The sequence below is a fragment of the Molothrus ater genome, chromosome 2, assembly GCF_012460135.2.
Source record: "Molothrus ater isolate BHLD 08-10-18 breed brown headed cowbird chromosome 2, BPBGC_Mater_1.1, whole genome shotgun sequence".
In the NCBI taxonomy this organism is placed as follows: Eukaryota; Metazoa; Chordata; class Aves; order Passeriformes; family Icteridae; genus Molothrus; species Molothrus ater.
In genome coordinates, this window is record NC_050479.2 from 68,554,523 (window position 1) to 68,568,229 (window position 13,707).

Consider the following 13,707-nt stretch of genomic DNA (forward strand, 5'->3'; position numbering starts at 1 on the left):
CACATCTAAACAAGCAGTCTAGAGGTACAACACAGCCTGGACTCAAATCTAATCATCTTTTGTTGATCTAGTCTGCCTCCAGAGGGCCCAAGGAGAGATTAAATATCACCAGTTGGAAGTTGGACCTGACTGGACTGAGTTGCAAGACCTTTGGAGAACTTGATAGTGAAATATGTTTTGTGACAGCATCAAGGCTCCCAATCACAAGGTGTTCATTGAAACAGCATTTTCCATTTGCACAAAACCAGAGGCTGAAAACTGACCTAATATGAAAGTCAGGACAGAACATGAAAAAACTCCAAAGATTATGCTGCCTTTTAATAAAACTGATAGTAATTACAATTAATGTGATGAATTTATTTCACTGATGCTTAAAGAATCCTGTACTTGGTTTGCAAAGAGCCAGAAGGCACAAAAGGTTAAAGAATACTTTTATTCAGCTTTCAGCTTTCACAGTTCTAAACAGTAAGCATAATTAACAATTCACCAACAGTATCAGAGAACATAGTCCTGGTATCAGTAAAATGTCTACTGTATAAGGCACTGGTAGTGGGAAGGAAAAAAGACGTAACATGGATTGCTCTTTCTTAATTGGAATTTGAATCTATTATGAATATGTGCTTGCTATTCAACACTTAGAAACCCACAAGCTACATTCACAAACAAATGTTTAGACAAGTTCGGTGATTACCGAGACAGGAATCAGCGGCTCCCCTACTTCAACTCTAGAGCAAGTACTGCTTTTCTTTGGAGTGGAATAAATTTTTAACCTACTAAAAGGAACCAAAACATGAATTACTTCAACAGTATGGCTTTAAGACCCTGTATTTGGTTACAATATAGCAAGCCAAGTTAAATAACAGCATACAAGTGCCATATACCGTCATTTTAAAAGAAGCAGTTTTACAGTATAAAAATTAGATTAGAACATACTAAAGCCAGGTTTTTTTACAAACATTTTTACAAAAATGAATTACTAAAAAAATTCAAGAATGTTTTAAATATGAATCACACTTTACATGTTGTATACATAAAATTACTTATCTTGATGATATAAATTAGGGATACTACAAAATTTTTAAAGCTGGCATTCATATGCTACTGAAATGCACACATCAGAAATACTGATGTATGCATTTCAGAAATACTGAAATGTTAGTTCTGCTAAAATCCTTAAGAGTCACTTTTATGTTTGCCAAATTGAAGCATGGTGACTTGGGTTTCTAAAAGAGCCACAGTGACCTCCCGTGGCCACCTCACAGATCCCTATCCTTAACCTTCTTTTCCATTTTGTACATGACATTCCACACAAATGCCAATGCCAATAAACTTATAAGGTACAACAGTGGTTTCATGCCTGGTCCAGCTACTCCAGCAAAGGACAGTATTTCTATCAGAAATGAGCATAAGGAGCACAACCTTCACACAATCTAGCTCCTGGTCACAGAAAAAAAGTGAAGTGTCCTCCATGATTTATGAAGAAACTGTTCCAGAACCTTTTAGAGAACTGTTTTCTGTAAGACAGTGAGAGATGATGTTGAATAGATGTTCAACTCTTATTCAATATCAGGCTCCCAAATACATAAATTCAGCTTTTGAGAAAGCAAAGGAACAGAATGTAAATTGATGCTGCCTGAACCAAGTCCAAAGCAGAACACAGGTAAAGTTGTACAAGATTCTTAAATGTGAGTCAAGTTCATTGGTATACAAAGCCCAAAATCATTCTAAAAAGTAAGCAAGTGGAGGAAAAGAATGCAAAAGTCATTTAAGTGCCTTCTTCCATTGTTCTGAAGGGATGCAACCAGCAGGAACAAAACAGTGTCTTCCTATGTCATGAAAAGATGAACAACATGAAAACAAAACAAAAGTCACAGTAGTGACTGTCTCTCAGCTGTAGAACAGTAATTAACACTTACATTCTTCTACTGCTTATAAATCCTCTCTGTTATATCCAACTTTTTTCCCATTGCTTGACTCTTCTGTGTTTGGTGCCAACCATGTGAAATACACCTTCACTGGATCAATATTCCAATGCTTGTGAAATGATACTGGAATTTGGTGGGAAAGGTAGTCTTTTGGGTAGTCCATTGGCCTTGCCTAAGATGGAAGAATAAAGCAAAAGCACCAGTATTAATGATCAGTAATAATTTTAAAAAGATATCACTGCTCAATGGCCCCTGTGACACAACAATGTGGCGCTGACAAAATACACAAGATGGTAACAAAGGGGTTTTTACATCATTCTATTAAATCAATTGACACACCATTAGATTAAATCCTCAACTCACATGGCAGTCATCATGCTAGGAATGAAGTACACTGACACTAAATATGCCCTGTTTCTCAGGATGAAATGGCCACCATCTCAGAAGTCAAGTGATAAACAGTGTAGCTGGTATGAAATCTTTTTAAATATGCAGTTTTGGCTCAATAATGACAAAATTATTTTAAACTATATTCTCTTCCTCCTCTAATGAGAGTTGTCAGCACTGCCACTGTGATTGTAGGATTCTAATAAGACCATAAGCAGCCAAAATATACAGAGTTTATGACAGGTAAAGGTTCCAAACATGGGATACATTGTGGTGCCAGAAAACTGTGTTGTTATTCTTTATCAGGCTATATCAAACCAGACAGAATTACAACACAGCTACAAGATGCAGCTGCTGTCATGATGCTCCACATATATTTCATTTTCTCTGGCAGTTCAATGACACTGATTACATCATTAAATGAAAAATTCCCACCTGCAGTGGTCCCTGGTAAAATAACTACATTTTGCCATTAGAGTTTTTGTAAGAAAAATGCATGGAAGGCAAAAATTTGTGTTTTACATCTAGGGGAAAAAAACCCCAAACAAGAAGAAAATGGAATTATTTGGATAACAAATAATTGATTTGATGCCTAAGCTGGTAAGCGAATCCATACTGCACGCTTCACCTACTTATGGTGGTATTTATGAATTCTTCATGCAGTTCTGTATACATTACAGTCATAAAATTAAGCAACAGAATTTACATGAAATCTGAGTATGTGTTGTTAGCATTTTGGGTCTTTTAATTCTGATATTTAAAACACAAAGTGCTTATTTTTAAAAATTCCACTGGAGAAAGCAAGAGGGAATCTGTATCCCTCACGGCTTTTAAGAAACACTTTGAAGAACATTTAGGCTTCAAGAACCTGAAGAATTTATTTTGGATAGAGACTGTTTTTACACATCTGAGACCAAGGATTTTTGCTGTTTGAAAATGAATCAGCTTTTTATTAAGCTATAGACAAAATTCTGGTGTTTCAATAATTCTACAATAATGATACCTACTCTAATAACTGTAATTTTTTTGGGGCTAACTTTTGTATTTGGTGTTCTAGAAAAGTCAAATATATAGCTTTAGCCCAGATTTCTTATTTAAGACCAAAATTCTGGATGCTACTCAACATGGGAAGGTTCCTGTTCTCTTTAAGATTCTGATCATGTCAAAAACCTCTGGAACAGGTTACAGAATATATATCTACCTCAGGAAGCAGGCAGCAGGAAACCAGTAAGACTGAGCAAACACATCATAGACACTCCAAGAATGAAGATATCTTTGCTTCTGTTTCATAATCTTTGTCTCAGTACAATTTTAGATTCACATACTTCAAGGAACATCACACATCATAATATTTCAGTCAAGTCCTTAGAAAGTTCTTTTCTGGTTGATGGAAAATCCAAAATTGGTTTTCTCATTTTAATTTTTTTTTTTTTTTGCACAATAGTGAATTTAGTAGATTAAGAACATTCAATTTTTATTCAGTGGTTTTCCCTCACAGGTTAGTTTTTGTTCAAGGGACGTTAAATTAGAATTTGCTACAAGCAACAGTAAAGATGAATTAGAAGTCAAGTGCATTTTTCTGTGTGGAAAATCAAACTGCTAGGATTTCACTTTCAAAGTGATTCAGTATCAAATGCACACTATTAAGGATTACAAAGAGGTTCTTTTTTTTCAATAAGAATAATTCTTACAATTTTGGACAATGAGTTCTGTTCTGACTCTCCTTTAATTAGGCTGGTTTGTTGTTTTGGGTTTTTTTAACAGCTGTGCAAGCAAATTTATTCAGTAACTGTTGAATTTATAATATGCATGACTTGTTTTCTTTCTATATTGAACAGAGTAAGCAATGATAAACAAAGCAGGAGAGTAAACGGATATAATTTTTTTATATGGACAAGGAATTAAAATATTGAATAGTATGTTCTTATCTTCCCATTTCTCTAAATAGTAAATGTAATCAGAAATGGAATCTTAACATAGGAAGAGCTGATCATTTAAATAAGGAACTCCCCCTCTCCATTGACAGCTGCTTTGACCTACAGAGTAATTTACTAATTCTCAAGTAGCTTATTATCCTATTCTCAGCTCATATTCAGATATGCAGGTCTTCCCAGTTTTTCAACTAGATCGACACCTCAAAAACATCAAATGCTACACTGATTTACATACTGACTTTTGAAAAGTTGTGCACTGTTTGGGAAAAAAAAAATCTTTGATGCTTCTTGTTCATACCATGGAAGGATTTGGTTTACTTGGCTTACAAGGAAGAAAATCTCTATAGGCCTCAATGCACCATGCTTTCCACTGTGACACTACAGTTAGCTTGTTAAATATTGTGGGATATAGAAACAAGATTCAAATCTACTCCAGCCCTTTTCTCCCAAACTCACATGAAAATTATGTTTTGTAAGCTCTCTTTCCCATGTGCTAGCATAGAGTAATTTATTGTACTTATACCATTCTTCAGAATCCACCATAAAAGTAATAATTTAATATTTTACACCTTCACTAATGAGGTATTTCAGAATAGTAAATACTGAATCAATAGAAAAATCAGTAAGTAGAGCAGGTGGATTTATTGAAAAATTTTACACTCAGTTCTCCATTACCTGCATAAAAACATATTGTGTTGTAGGTTTCCTCCCTCAGAGGACATATGACAAATATTCAAAGCATGTGCCTCCTAATTCTATTTCTTTTTCAAAATCCTCACCTCTGACTGCATTTCTAATTAAATGTAGTTATAGGTTAGCTAAAATATCACATAAACTAGCAAAGCATTGTAGTAATCCATGGTAACAGAATGTTCTTATTTGATCAGTCTTGTTCTGCTGAAAATCAAGGTAAAGCAGCAGCAGCATCTTGGTTAGTGTTATTACATATTGATGGAATTTGAATATTTATGACTGTTTTATGTGTACACTTAAAAAATGAAATACATTTTTAATACTCAGAAATAGCTCTCAGACCTGATGAAAGAGAGGACTGTGTGTTATAGGGATTCCTAAGCCACTGAAACACATCCCAAGGACCATATCATCGGGTGCATCCATGCTGTAACACCGGCACTTGCTAGCAAGTAGCTTCTGAACAGCTGTTCTGCTGAAAACCATCCTGAATTAAAAAAAAAGCATATGAAATGTATAAAAACCTCTAAAGACACCAAATATCTGTAATTAGTAAATATTGCTAAATTATTAAAAACTGTACGACTGAATGTTGCCCTCTGATACAACACATTTGAAATTCAAAATTTAAGGGGTTAGAACTGACAAATAGTGCAAGAAGTATTTTCTGAAAGATAATTAATTTTTATACTGGAAACTAATTACACCAATTATACCCATTGTTGTTATTCCAACAATAATTTAGCTACAAACCATTTTTACTACAATTTAGAATTCCTCCTAAAATTGGCCTGGACTCAAAAAGGGTGTTCTCCTCTATCTTACTCAAATGTAAGGGAGAAGAATTGGGGACTTGAGACCAGCATGTGTCACTACACAGAAGGTGTGAGGTAAATTGTACACATTTGGGGAAAACATCACTGTTTCTGTTGAAACTGATTTGGGTTGTAATTTAAAATATTTGCAAAACTAAAACCAGGAACTAATGCAGATGTCAGTAGGAACTAAAATAAATTACCCTCCTCCACCAGTGATATAACTGTATCCTCCTGTTCCCAAGCCGTAGCCATACCGCTCTCCAAGGAATACTGGTTCATTTGGGTCATAGCAGCTGAGCAATTTTCGGAGCCTGAATATACTATAATATGAAAAGCCATTAAAAAAAAATCTTGAAAACATTCTTTTCGGAACAGACATTGCTACCCTCAACAGCATTCTGTTAAATAGCACAAAGATGACAGGAGAAATTCTGAAACTCTACCCAAAAAAACCTGCCCCAGAGATACAAACTGCTAAAGAGAAATTTATGATGGATAATTTACTATGAGATATGACTGTGCAATTTGGTCAAACGATGAACAAATTAGCTTGAAGTATTTTTTTAAGTAGGCAGTTTATCAGCAAAAGTGCATCTCATCTCAAAGAAAACATGAAATGACACTTTCCGAGCAATATGATCTTTGCAAATTATCTATGAACATTTACAAATTGAAAACTGAAAAGGCAGATGTAGTTTTATGAAAGTTGCATTACCCACAGTTACATCCTCTCACTGTTTCTTCTTCTGCCACATGATTTAATGTAAAGTCTTGAACCACTGTTCACGACCACATGATCCCGCACACTGCTCACTATGCCTTTTTTTGCTTATGTTGCAGTGTCAGATTTTACGAGAATGGGATCTAATTTTACAGCAAATGCAAGTTCCAAAACACCATTCTGGGCAGCTTGGATAAGTGACCTGAGCTTATGGAACCTTTCTTCTGATACATTTGTCTGAGGAATACATCTTAGAAAGGTTGTTAGCAAATGACTAAACCCTACCAGCTAAAACGTACCTACACAGAGGACTCACAAAATGTGGCGTATTCAGACCACATGATCACACAATAACATTGATATGCACAGTTTTAACCAGGTCACAACATTGTTTTTAATATCTGTCAAAAGAATACTGATGGGAAGTGACAATGTTTTTTCTTCAAGTAATATAAAGCCACATGACTAATAAAATAGCTGTATCTCTTAAATAAAGGATAGGTGAATATTGCTAAATCTCTTATTGACAAAACAGTGGCAGCTCCTGAAGTAATGCAATATATACCTTATCAGTGTGTCATCATCCACTACAACTAACCAAGGGGTTCTGGGAGAAGTATGATTCAAAAACCTTTCCAAAATGGCAAAAGTTTTCCCACAGTGACCTAAAAAGATAAATTAACAGAATATATACTTAAATAGAACAGGAATTAAATTAAAAACCACCTTTATTCCAGCTATCTGTCAAGCTGTTGAACAATACTGGACTAACTGCTACTCTTAATTTAAAGAGCTGTAAAAATGAGGAGACTATGATAGAAGCAAATGTTCTGCAAAATACTCCAAGACACTGTCACAGCATTTCAAGATTCATCAGGCAGATCCATTGCTTTTACAGAAATATTGAAATCTATTTGAATCTACTGTACTCCTCACTGGCAACTCAGGTCCTGATCACTGCCTCCAAGGAAAGGTCTGAACATTTATCACAAGATCATAAGGAAGTTCAGAAGGAAAGACACCCTTTGCGAGGAGTGCAGAAGTGAAAAACCCTTGTTCAGAATAAGCAGGACCTGAGAAACAAGAAGTTTCAGACTTCTATTGAGTTTTTTTTACCTCTTGGACAAACCTCATTTCAGTCTTTACTCATCACAGTTGATTGTCTAAAGTAATTACTGCTATCAATATTTAGTAAACAACCACTCAAAATAACAACATTATATTTGAAGACACTTTTAGTTAAAATATTCTGTGAGAAAATGCAGTAATTCTATGCTAAAGACATGAAGGAAGTCCTTGCTCTGGTGATTTTGTGAGACTGTGAATTTAACACAGACTGATATCTGAACATATCCAAGATTAAACCTAAGATTTTTATATTATACTCTATTTAAAAATGTGGAAGCTTCCTGGCACCACTAGAACTACTGGGCATAGCTCCCAGCTCTGATCCATGTGTGCCCAGCAGGCTTGCTGCCCCCTGAAAACTCTCACTGCTTGCTCATGTCCCACTCCACCTGTGCACACAGAAATCCCTGCCTATGCTCTCTCTGCCTCTAACAGACAAAACAAAGGGGCAGAAATAACCCAGAGGTCAGAACAACTGACCTAGTGGGCCAAATAAGGCTAACAGGCCACTCTGCCTGGACACCTGTAACTTCTATAATAATAGAAATACTATTTCAGAAATACTAGAAATAGTATTTTTATTATTATAGAAAGAAAATATCAGCCTAAGAACAATATATCAAAGAAAATAAAAATTAATTTACTCAAGGAAGTCATCATACCCATAGCCTTTTTTATATTCAAACACAAAGTAAATTGATTTAAATGCTTGTTATTTGCTATAGAAAGGTGTTTCAATCCTAACATTCAGTTTTTATGCTTAAATCAAGACCTGCAAGGCACCTGGATATAATATATGAATACCATATGGCAAGCAGTTTATGCTTAGTAACCACTTGGCACTGCCTGAGGTCTTTTGAAATAAATTTATGTCTTCTTCACTGTTAATGATCCTACTGAAAATCATAAATAACTGTAGAGTTATTACTCTTACCCCAAGTAATAAAACCATTTTTTTTTCTCTTGGAATATATCAGTCTACCACGCTTCCATAATCTCAGTATTTGGGTTTCTGCTTAAAAGAACATGTTATCTACACAGGGGGACTCTGAATGTACTCTCCATCCATTTCCTGTGTGAAGAGCATTCTTTAGTTTAGGCTGCACATATGTGCTAGAGAAAACCAGAATTTCTACATGACATGCTTGACATGAAAAACACATATCATCCATAAAACTTCACTTATTGATTCAGTCATTTGTGCAAAACTGACAAAAGCTCACCTCTGTCAGTGTTAGGTATGCCTAAATCTATAGTAGGAATGGAGATGTCTGCATAATCACTGTAGTATTCAATAAGGGCAGCTTCTCTTTCCCAGGTCTGCTTTACAACTGGTACTGCAAAACAATGATCGGCATTCAAACACAAGGAACTTGATTAAAATAGATACTTGATCCAAATATTCATGTTAACCACGTTTTGTTAGCCACATTTCTTTACATGGTTATAAAAATGCTGCTTCAAATACAGCATCATGATTCTAAATGTCCATTCTATTTTCATTCCTATAATATTTAGAGAGAAAAAAAAGTTTTAAATTTTATGAAAGCCAATCAGAACAGTTTTATTTAAATTATTTTAAAATTATTAAAATATGACTATGGTTTCATGATATTATTATTAATATTAATAATTGAAAACTGTCATATTTACATTTTTCCAACCAAAGCATAACCAAAGTATGGAATTCTGCTTTTACACTTGCTATTGTACGATTCATAGAATACATCAGCACAAACACTATCAGAAATTAGTCATTCTTCCAGTATTGAAAGGGCACATTTTAATCCAATTGTAAAGTCTGTAACATATTCTGAATCAGAAACAGACCAAATGTACCTTTTGAAATACTTTACTGGTATTATACACATCCTATCTGACAGCAAGATCATATTAATGCTTCAGAGTGTGTCTCTGGAGACACACTCACAAGACATTTTATAACCATTCCTGTTATAAACATATAAATATTTATGTTTCATTTATAAATAAGAAGTATTTGTTTAGTGTAGTTTATAAATATCACACAATCAATTTTAATCTCATGGAGATTCTATTCAAAGGAGGATTGCTTAATGCTTCTCTAAAAAAAACACCTTTTTCTTACCAGTTTGCCATTTCACATCAGGTTTTAAAATTGATCACACAAAATTCTAATAATGATGCCATGAGTGTTTACATTACATTGAGAAGTGAATAAATTATGGGTAACACAAAAACAATCCAACCATCTGCAGGGTGTTCAGAAGAAAACCATCAGATTGAAATAATGATGTCTCTTCATTCTTAAAAATGAGGAGGTCAGGCCTGAGATGAGCAAGGACTCTGCATTCTGCTGTTACTGCTTCTCTGCTCTCTACGCTCTCTGACACCATCCAGGAGGTCTCACCAGGAGCAGGTAGTGCTTCAAATGGAGGAAATATTTCCATAACTTCCCTTTGCTGCTGTACAACCCTGATGCTTGTGAACAACTCACTATAGCCCCTTGCTAGAATCATCCATCATCTAATTTGATGCTTGTAACCTACCTAGTTGCTCACTTCCCTCTACTCTGAACACACAGAATTTACTACTCTTGATTGATCAACACTCAGTTTGATAACAGTTACCTTTTAATGTTAAGACGGAGTAATAAGAACTCAATGCACTAATGGAAAGACTTTAATATTTTGAAAAGAAAAAAACCCACTTTTGTAGCATATTGCAATGGTCCATACTACTTTTAAAAGTTCTTAAAAAGCATTCTCATTTCTTCATAAAAAATCAAAAAATGAATTATGTACAAAAAATGTATGGGCAGGAAATTAATTTCTTATTTTGTTGAAATGTTTTACTTAAAAATGTTTCTAAGCAGAACAAAACCAGAAAGGTTTCTGAAAACAAGGCTTCAGAACAGAAGAATCACAAATACACAACAGCATCCAAACTTCCCCTGGCAGAAGAGCTGCACCTGTGAAGGTCGTTTTATCTTTCTCCAAACAAGGACCTGAAACTCAGCAGGGTGCTTTAACACACAGAAATATTTGCAATTACAGACTGAGCCTCTCAATTCCTTTGGTGGAGCCCCCCCTTCTTTCTATAAATGAAGAAAAGTTTCCTGAAGCAAGGACTTGAGTCTCATCTCAGTTAAGAGCTCTAGGAAGGGGCTGCCAGCTGATGTGTCCTTGTCTTTCCCTTGTTTGTCTTGATGGAAGTGTCACCATGCAGATTAATGTCAGTTTTAAACTGAATCCCACAATACTTTGTTATTTCTGGCAAATTGTATCTTCCAAAGAAAACTACTTGAAATTTTGGACTAGATGACCATGCAAATATTTATCAATATCATGTGATCACACCAAAGTTTGAATACCACTAGAGATATTTAAAGGTCAGCTCTAAGCTCTTAATGACATTTTATTTCTGCTCTTTCTAGAACTCTGATGCATATTTGCAGTCTTGAAAATTTCTTTTATAACTACAGATGGTATGTGCAAGAAGGAGAGTTGTATCTGAAGTAAATTCTGAGGTAAAATTTAGCTGCTTTTAAAAGCACATCGATTTCCAAGCCTTAGTGCTGCATTAATGTAGTTTTTGGCATACAATAAAGAATGACTTACCAGGTAAAAAGAGCTCTCTGAAGCTGGCATCCATTAATCTTTCAAAATCTGGAGTAAGATTATCCTCTATTGCATAACACTGGAAGCTGTGAGGAAAGTTCAAGAATTTTCCTCAGTCTTCAACAGGTGTTTCTTGAAAGATGTTTATGCTATCTTTTTGAGGCCTTATGTTTCTTTCTGACTTTCTAGGGTTTTTTTTTTTTCTTCTTTTAAATTTTAATGTTAAAAATTAACATGGATCCAGGAAGGAGAACTCTTCAGTGAACTCCAATTACAGGACAGTCAATTTTGTTTTGTCAAAAGCTACTTCAAAGATAACCTAAAAACTACGTGACTAATACACTACAAAAGTGCTTTCATCAGATGCAGTAGCATTAAGAGAATAATTCCATAAATTTTATTATTAAAAAATCCCACCTGTTTTTAACTAGACTTAGTTAAGAAAAGAGCTTTTACTTTCATCCTGTCATCTGACAACAGGTATGGCAAAAACCTCTCAAAATTTGGTACAACTACAACCCAATTACTTGATTTTCAAATTTTTTTGCCAATTATAATCCCTTTAAATTATGCTTATAAACAAACTAAGTCTAATGGAGAGACTATTATGCTCCTGGAGTATTAAAGAGCACAAAAAATTCAAGCAAATTCCTGGAAATAAATCTCTTCCTTAGTAACAAAATGTCTAAAAGCAAACTAGAACAGACTGGTAGGTGGCATCAAGTAGGTGGAATGTCTTCTGTTCAATAACTGGATTTGGAATTTTTCCTTCCAAGCTTTGTTGAGACTTGATCTCCCTCAACTCAGCTGAGCATTACTATGTGTTAGCAGAAGCTGAGAGTTTCTCTGTGTCTGTTTTCTGTGCCTCTGAGGAGGAAGTTAATGCTCACTGTGTGTATCTTGTTGGGCTGCACCAAGGGATTTTTGTTTGTTCTTTTTAGCATGGTGACTACAGCTGCTTCTGTAACTCTACAATTTTCACATGAACTTCCAGGTGAAATATGCTATCATGTTTCACACACTCCTGATCTGGGCCACTGGTTGCACAAAGTACTACATATGACCAGATTTCTGGAAGGGACAGATTTTCCCATTCCAACCATTATAAAGTAGATGTGCACATAGAACAGCTAGGAGCAACATGACAGCATAAGCTGCTCAACCTTTTACTGGAGAGGAGGGCAGCACAAAAGAAAGGAGGAGATGAGGGACCTTTCAGCTTGTTCAGATTTCTAAGTCAGCCACCAAAGAGCTGCACGATTGTCACTGCTGGCACAAAGAAAAGAAGTGAAGCAATTATCTGGGGGAAACTCACTGAAGGATATTAATAGCTCCTGGATTAATTCAAATTGCAACAGTTCCAATTTAACAGCACTCCTGAGGACTCTGAACAGCAAAAAGATTCTACCTGAAAGATAAGCTGTTTATAATTCCAAAAGTTTCCTGTTTCTGAGTCAATTTTGCAAACATTTAGTCCCAAGAGCTGCAGAGACAGCATATATCAGCTTGCTTTTTAAATATTCATTTTATGAACTATATTGCAACAAACTACTACCTTGACCAGCCAACAACTTACTTCTGTCACCATGAAATTTTCGACATGTTTTTACAGCAACAAAAACATCTTCCTTATTCACTGGCTCTCCCTATATGAACAAAACAAAAAATAATCTTTTAAATGCAGGCTGTGCCTGTAGTATTTTATAGGATATGTATGTCCTTACATATAATAAAACAGGAAATAGCTTTTCATTGTATAGCCTATCAAGCAGAATAGTATTCTTGTGACACACCAGGAAGTAAATTTTTATATCTTGAAAAAAAAAGACATTGATTGTTTAAAATTCCTGAAATAACATTCTTGGAAATTTTTTCCATTGATGTAGTACTCTGACAAGAACTAAAACACCTATCATTAGGAAAAGACCGTGAGTAGAAAAACTTGAACTAAGACTTATTAATCTGAAAAAGAATGTTTTCCTAATTTCTTTGAAATCAGTCACTATGAGAACACAAATTGTATCACACTTGGAAAAAACAGCTTAAATGATACACACTAGAAATCTTTGAATTTCCTCAACTGTAATAAACCATTTGACCACTTTGATTTGTTATCTTGACCACTTTGATTTGTTATCCTTTTTGGCACCTAGAATTTTGCTCTCCTGGAAGCATGGAACACGTTCTGGCCACTAGCTACACTTAACTCATAATATAATAAATGTATTCTCCTAGAGGTGGAAGAGATGGGTTGTACTTTAAGGCACCAAATACTATATTACATTTTATCTTTAGCCTCAACAAGTTTTAGATTCCCATCTGTGGAGAAAAAACAAAAAAAGATCATCTATACTTCAGTATCTCACTGTGTAAGGAGTGTAAGGATAAATAATTTATAGATCATGCGCCAACCAAACATTGTGGTATAAAGACTGATTAAAGCATAGACAATATTAGTTGCCAGGAAATATTCTGTGCCACAGAAGTCTGAAAGCATATCCA

General features: G+C 34.9%; 1 protein-coding gene across 2 annotated transcripts in view; it reads right to left on the reverse strand.

Moving 5' to 3' along the window:
• Nucleotides 1-414: 414 nt before the first annotated feature.
• Nucleotides 415-13,707, reverse strand: part of B3GLCT (beta 3-glucosyltransferase) — a 46,130-nt gene continuing 32,837 nt past the window's right edge. For both annotated transcript variants that reach the window (XM_036404361.2, XM_036404360.2), the window contains 6 exons: nt 12,782-12,851; nt 8,830-8,943; nt 7,044-7,143; nt 5,958-6,077; nt 5,282-5,426; nt 415-2,097 (listed from right to left, as the gene is read on the reverse strand). In XM_036404361.2, the coding sequence (XP_036260254.1) occupies nt 1,930-2,097; nt 5,282-5,426; nt 5,958-6,077; nt 7,044-7,143; nt 8,830-8,943; nt 12,782-12,851 (717 nt within the window). In that variant the 3' untranslated portion in view covers nt 415-1,929. The remainder of the gene's footprint in view (nt 2,098-5,281; nt 5,427-5,957; nt 6,078-7,043; nt 7,144-8,829; nt 8,944-12,781; nt 12,852-13,707) is intronic.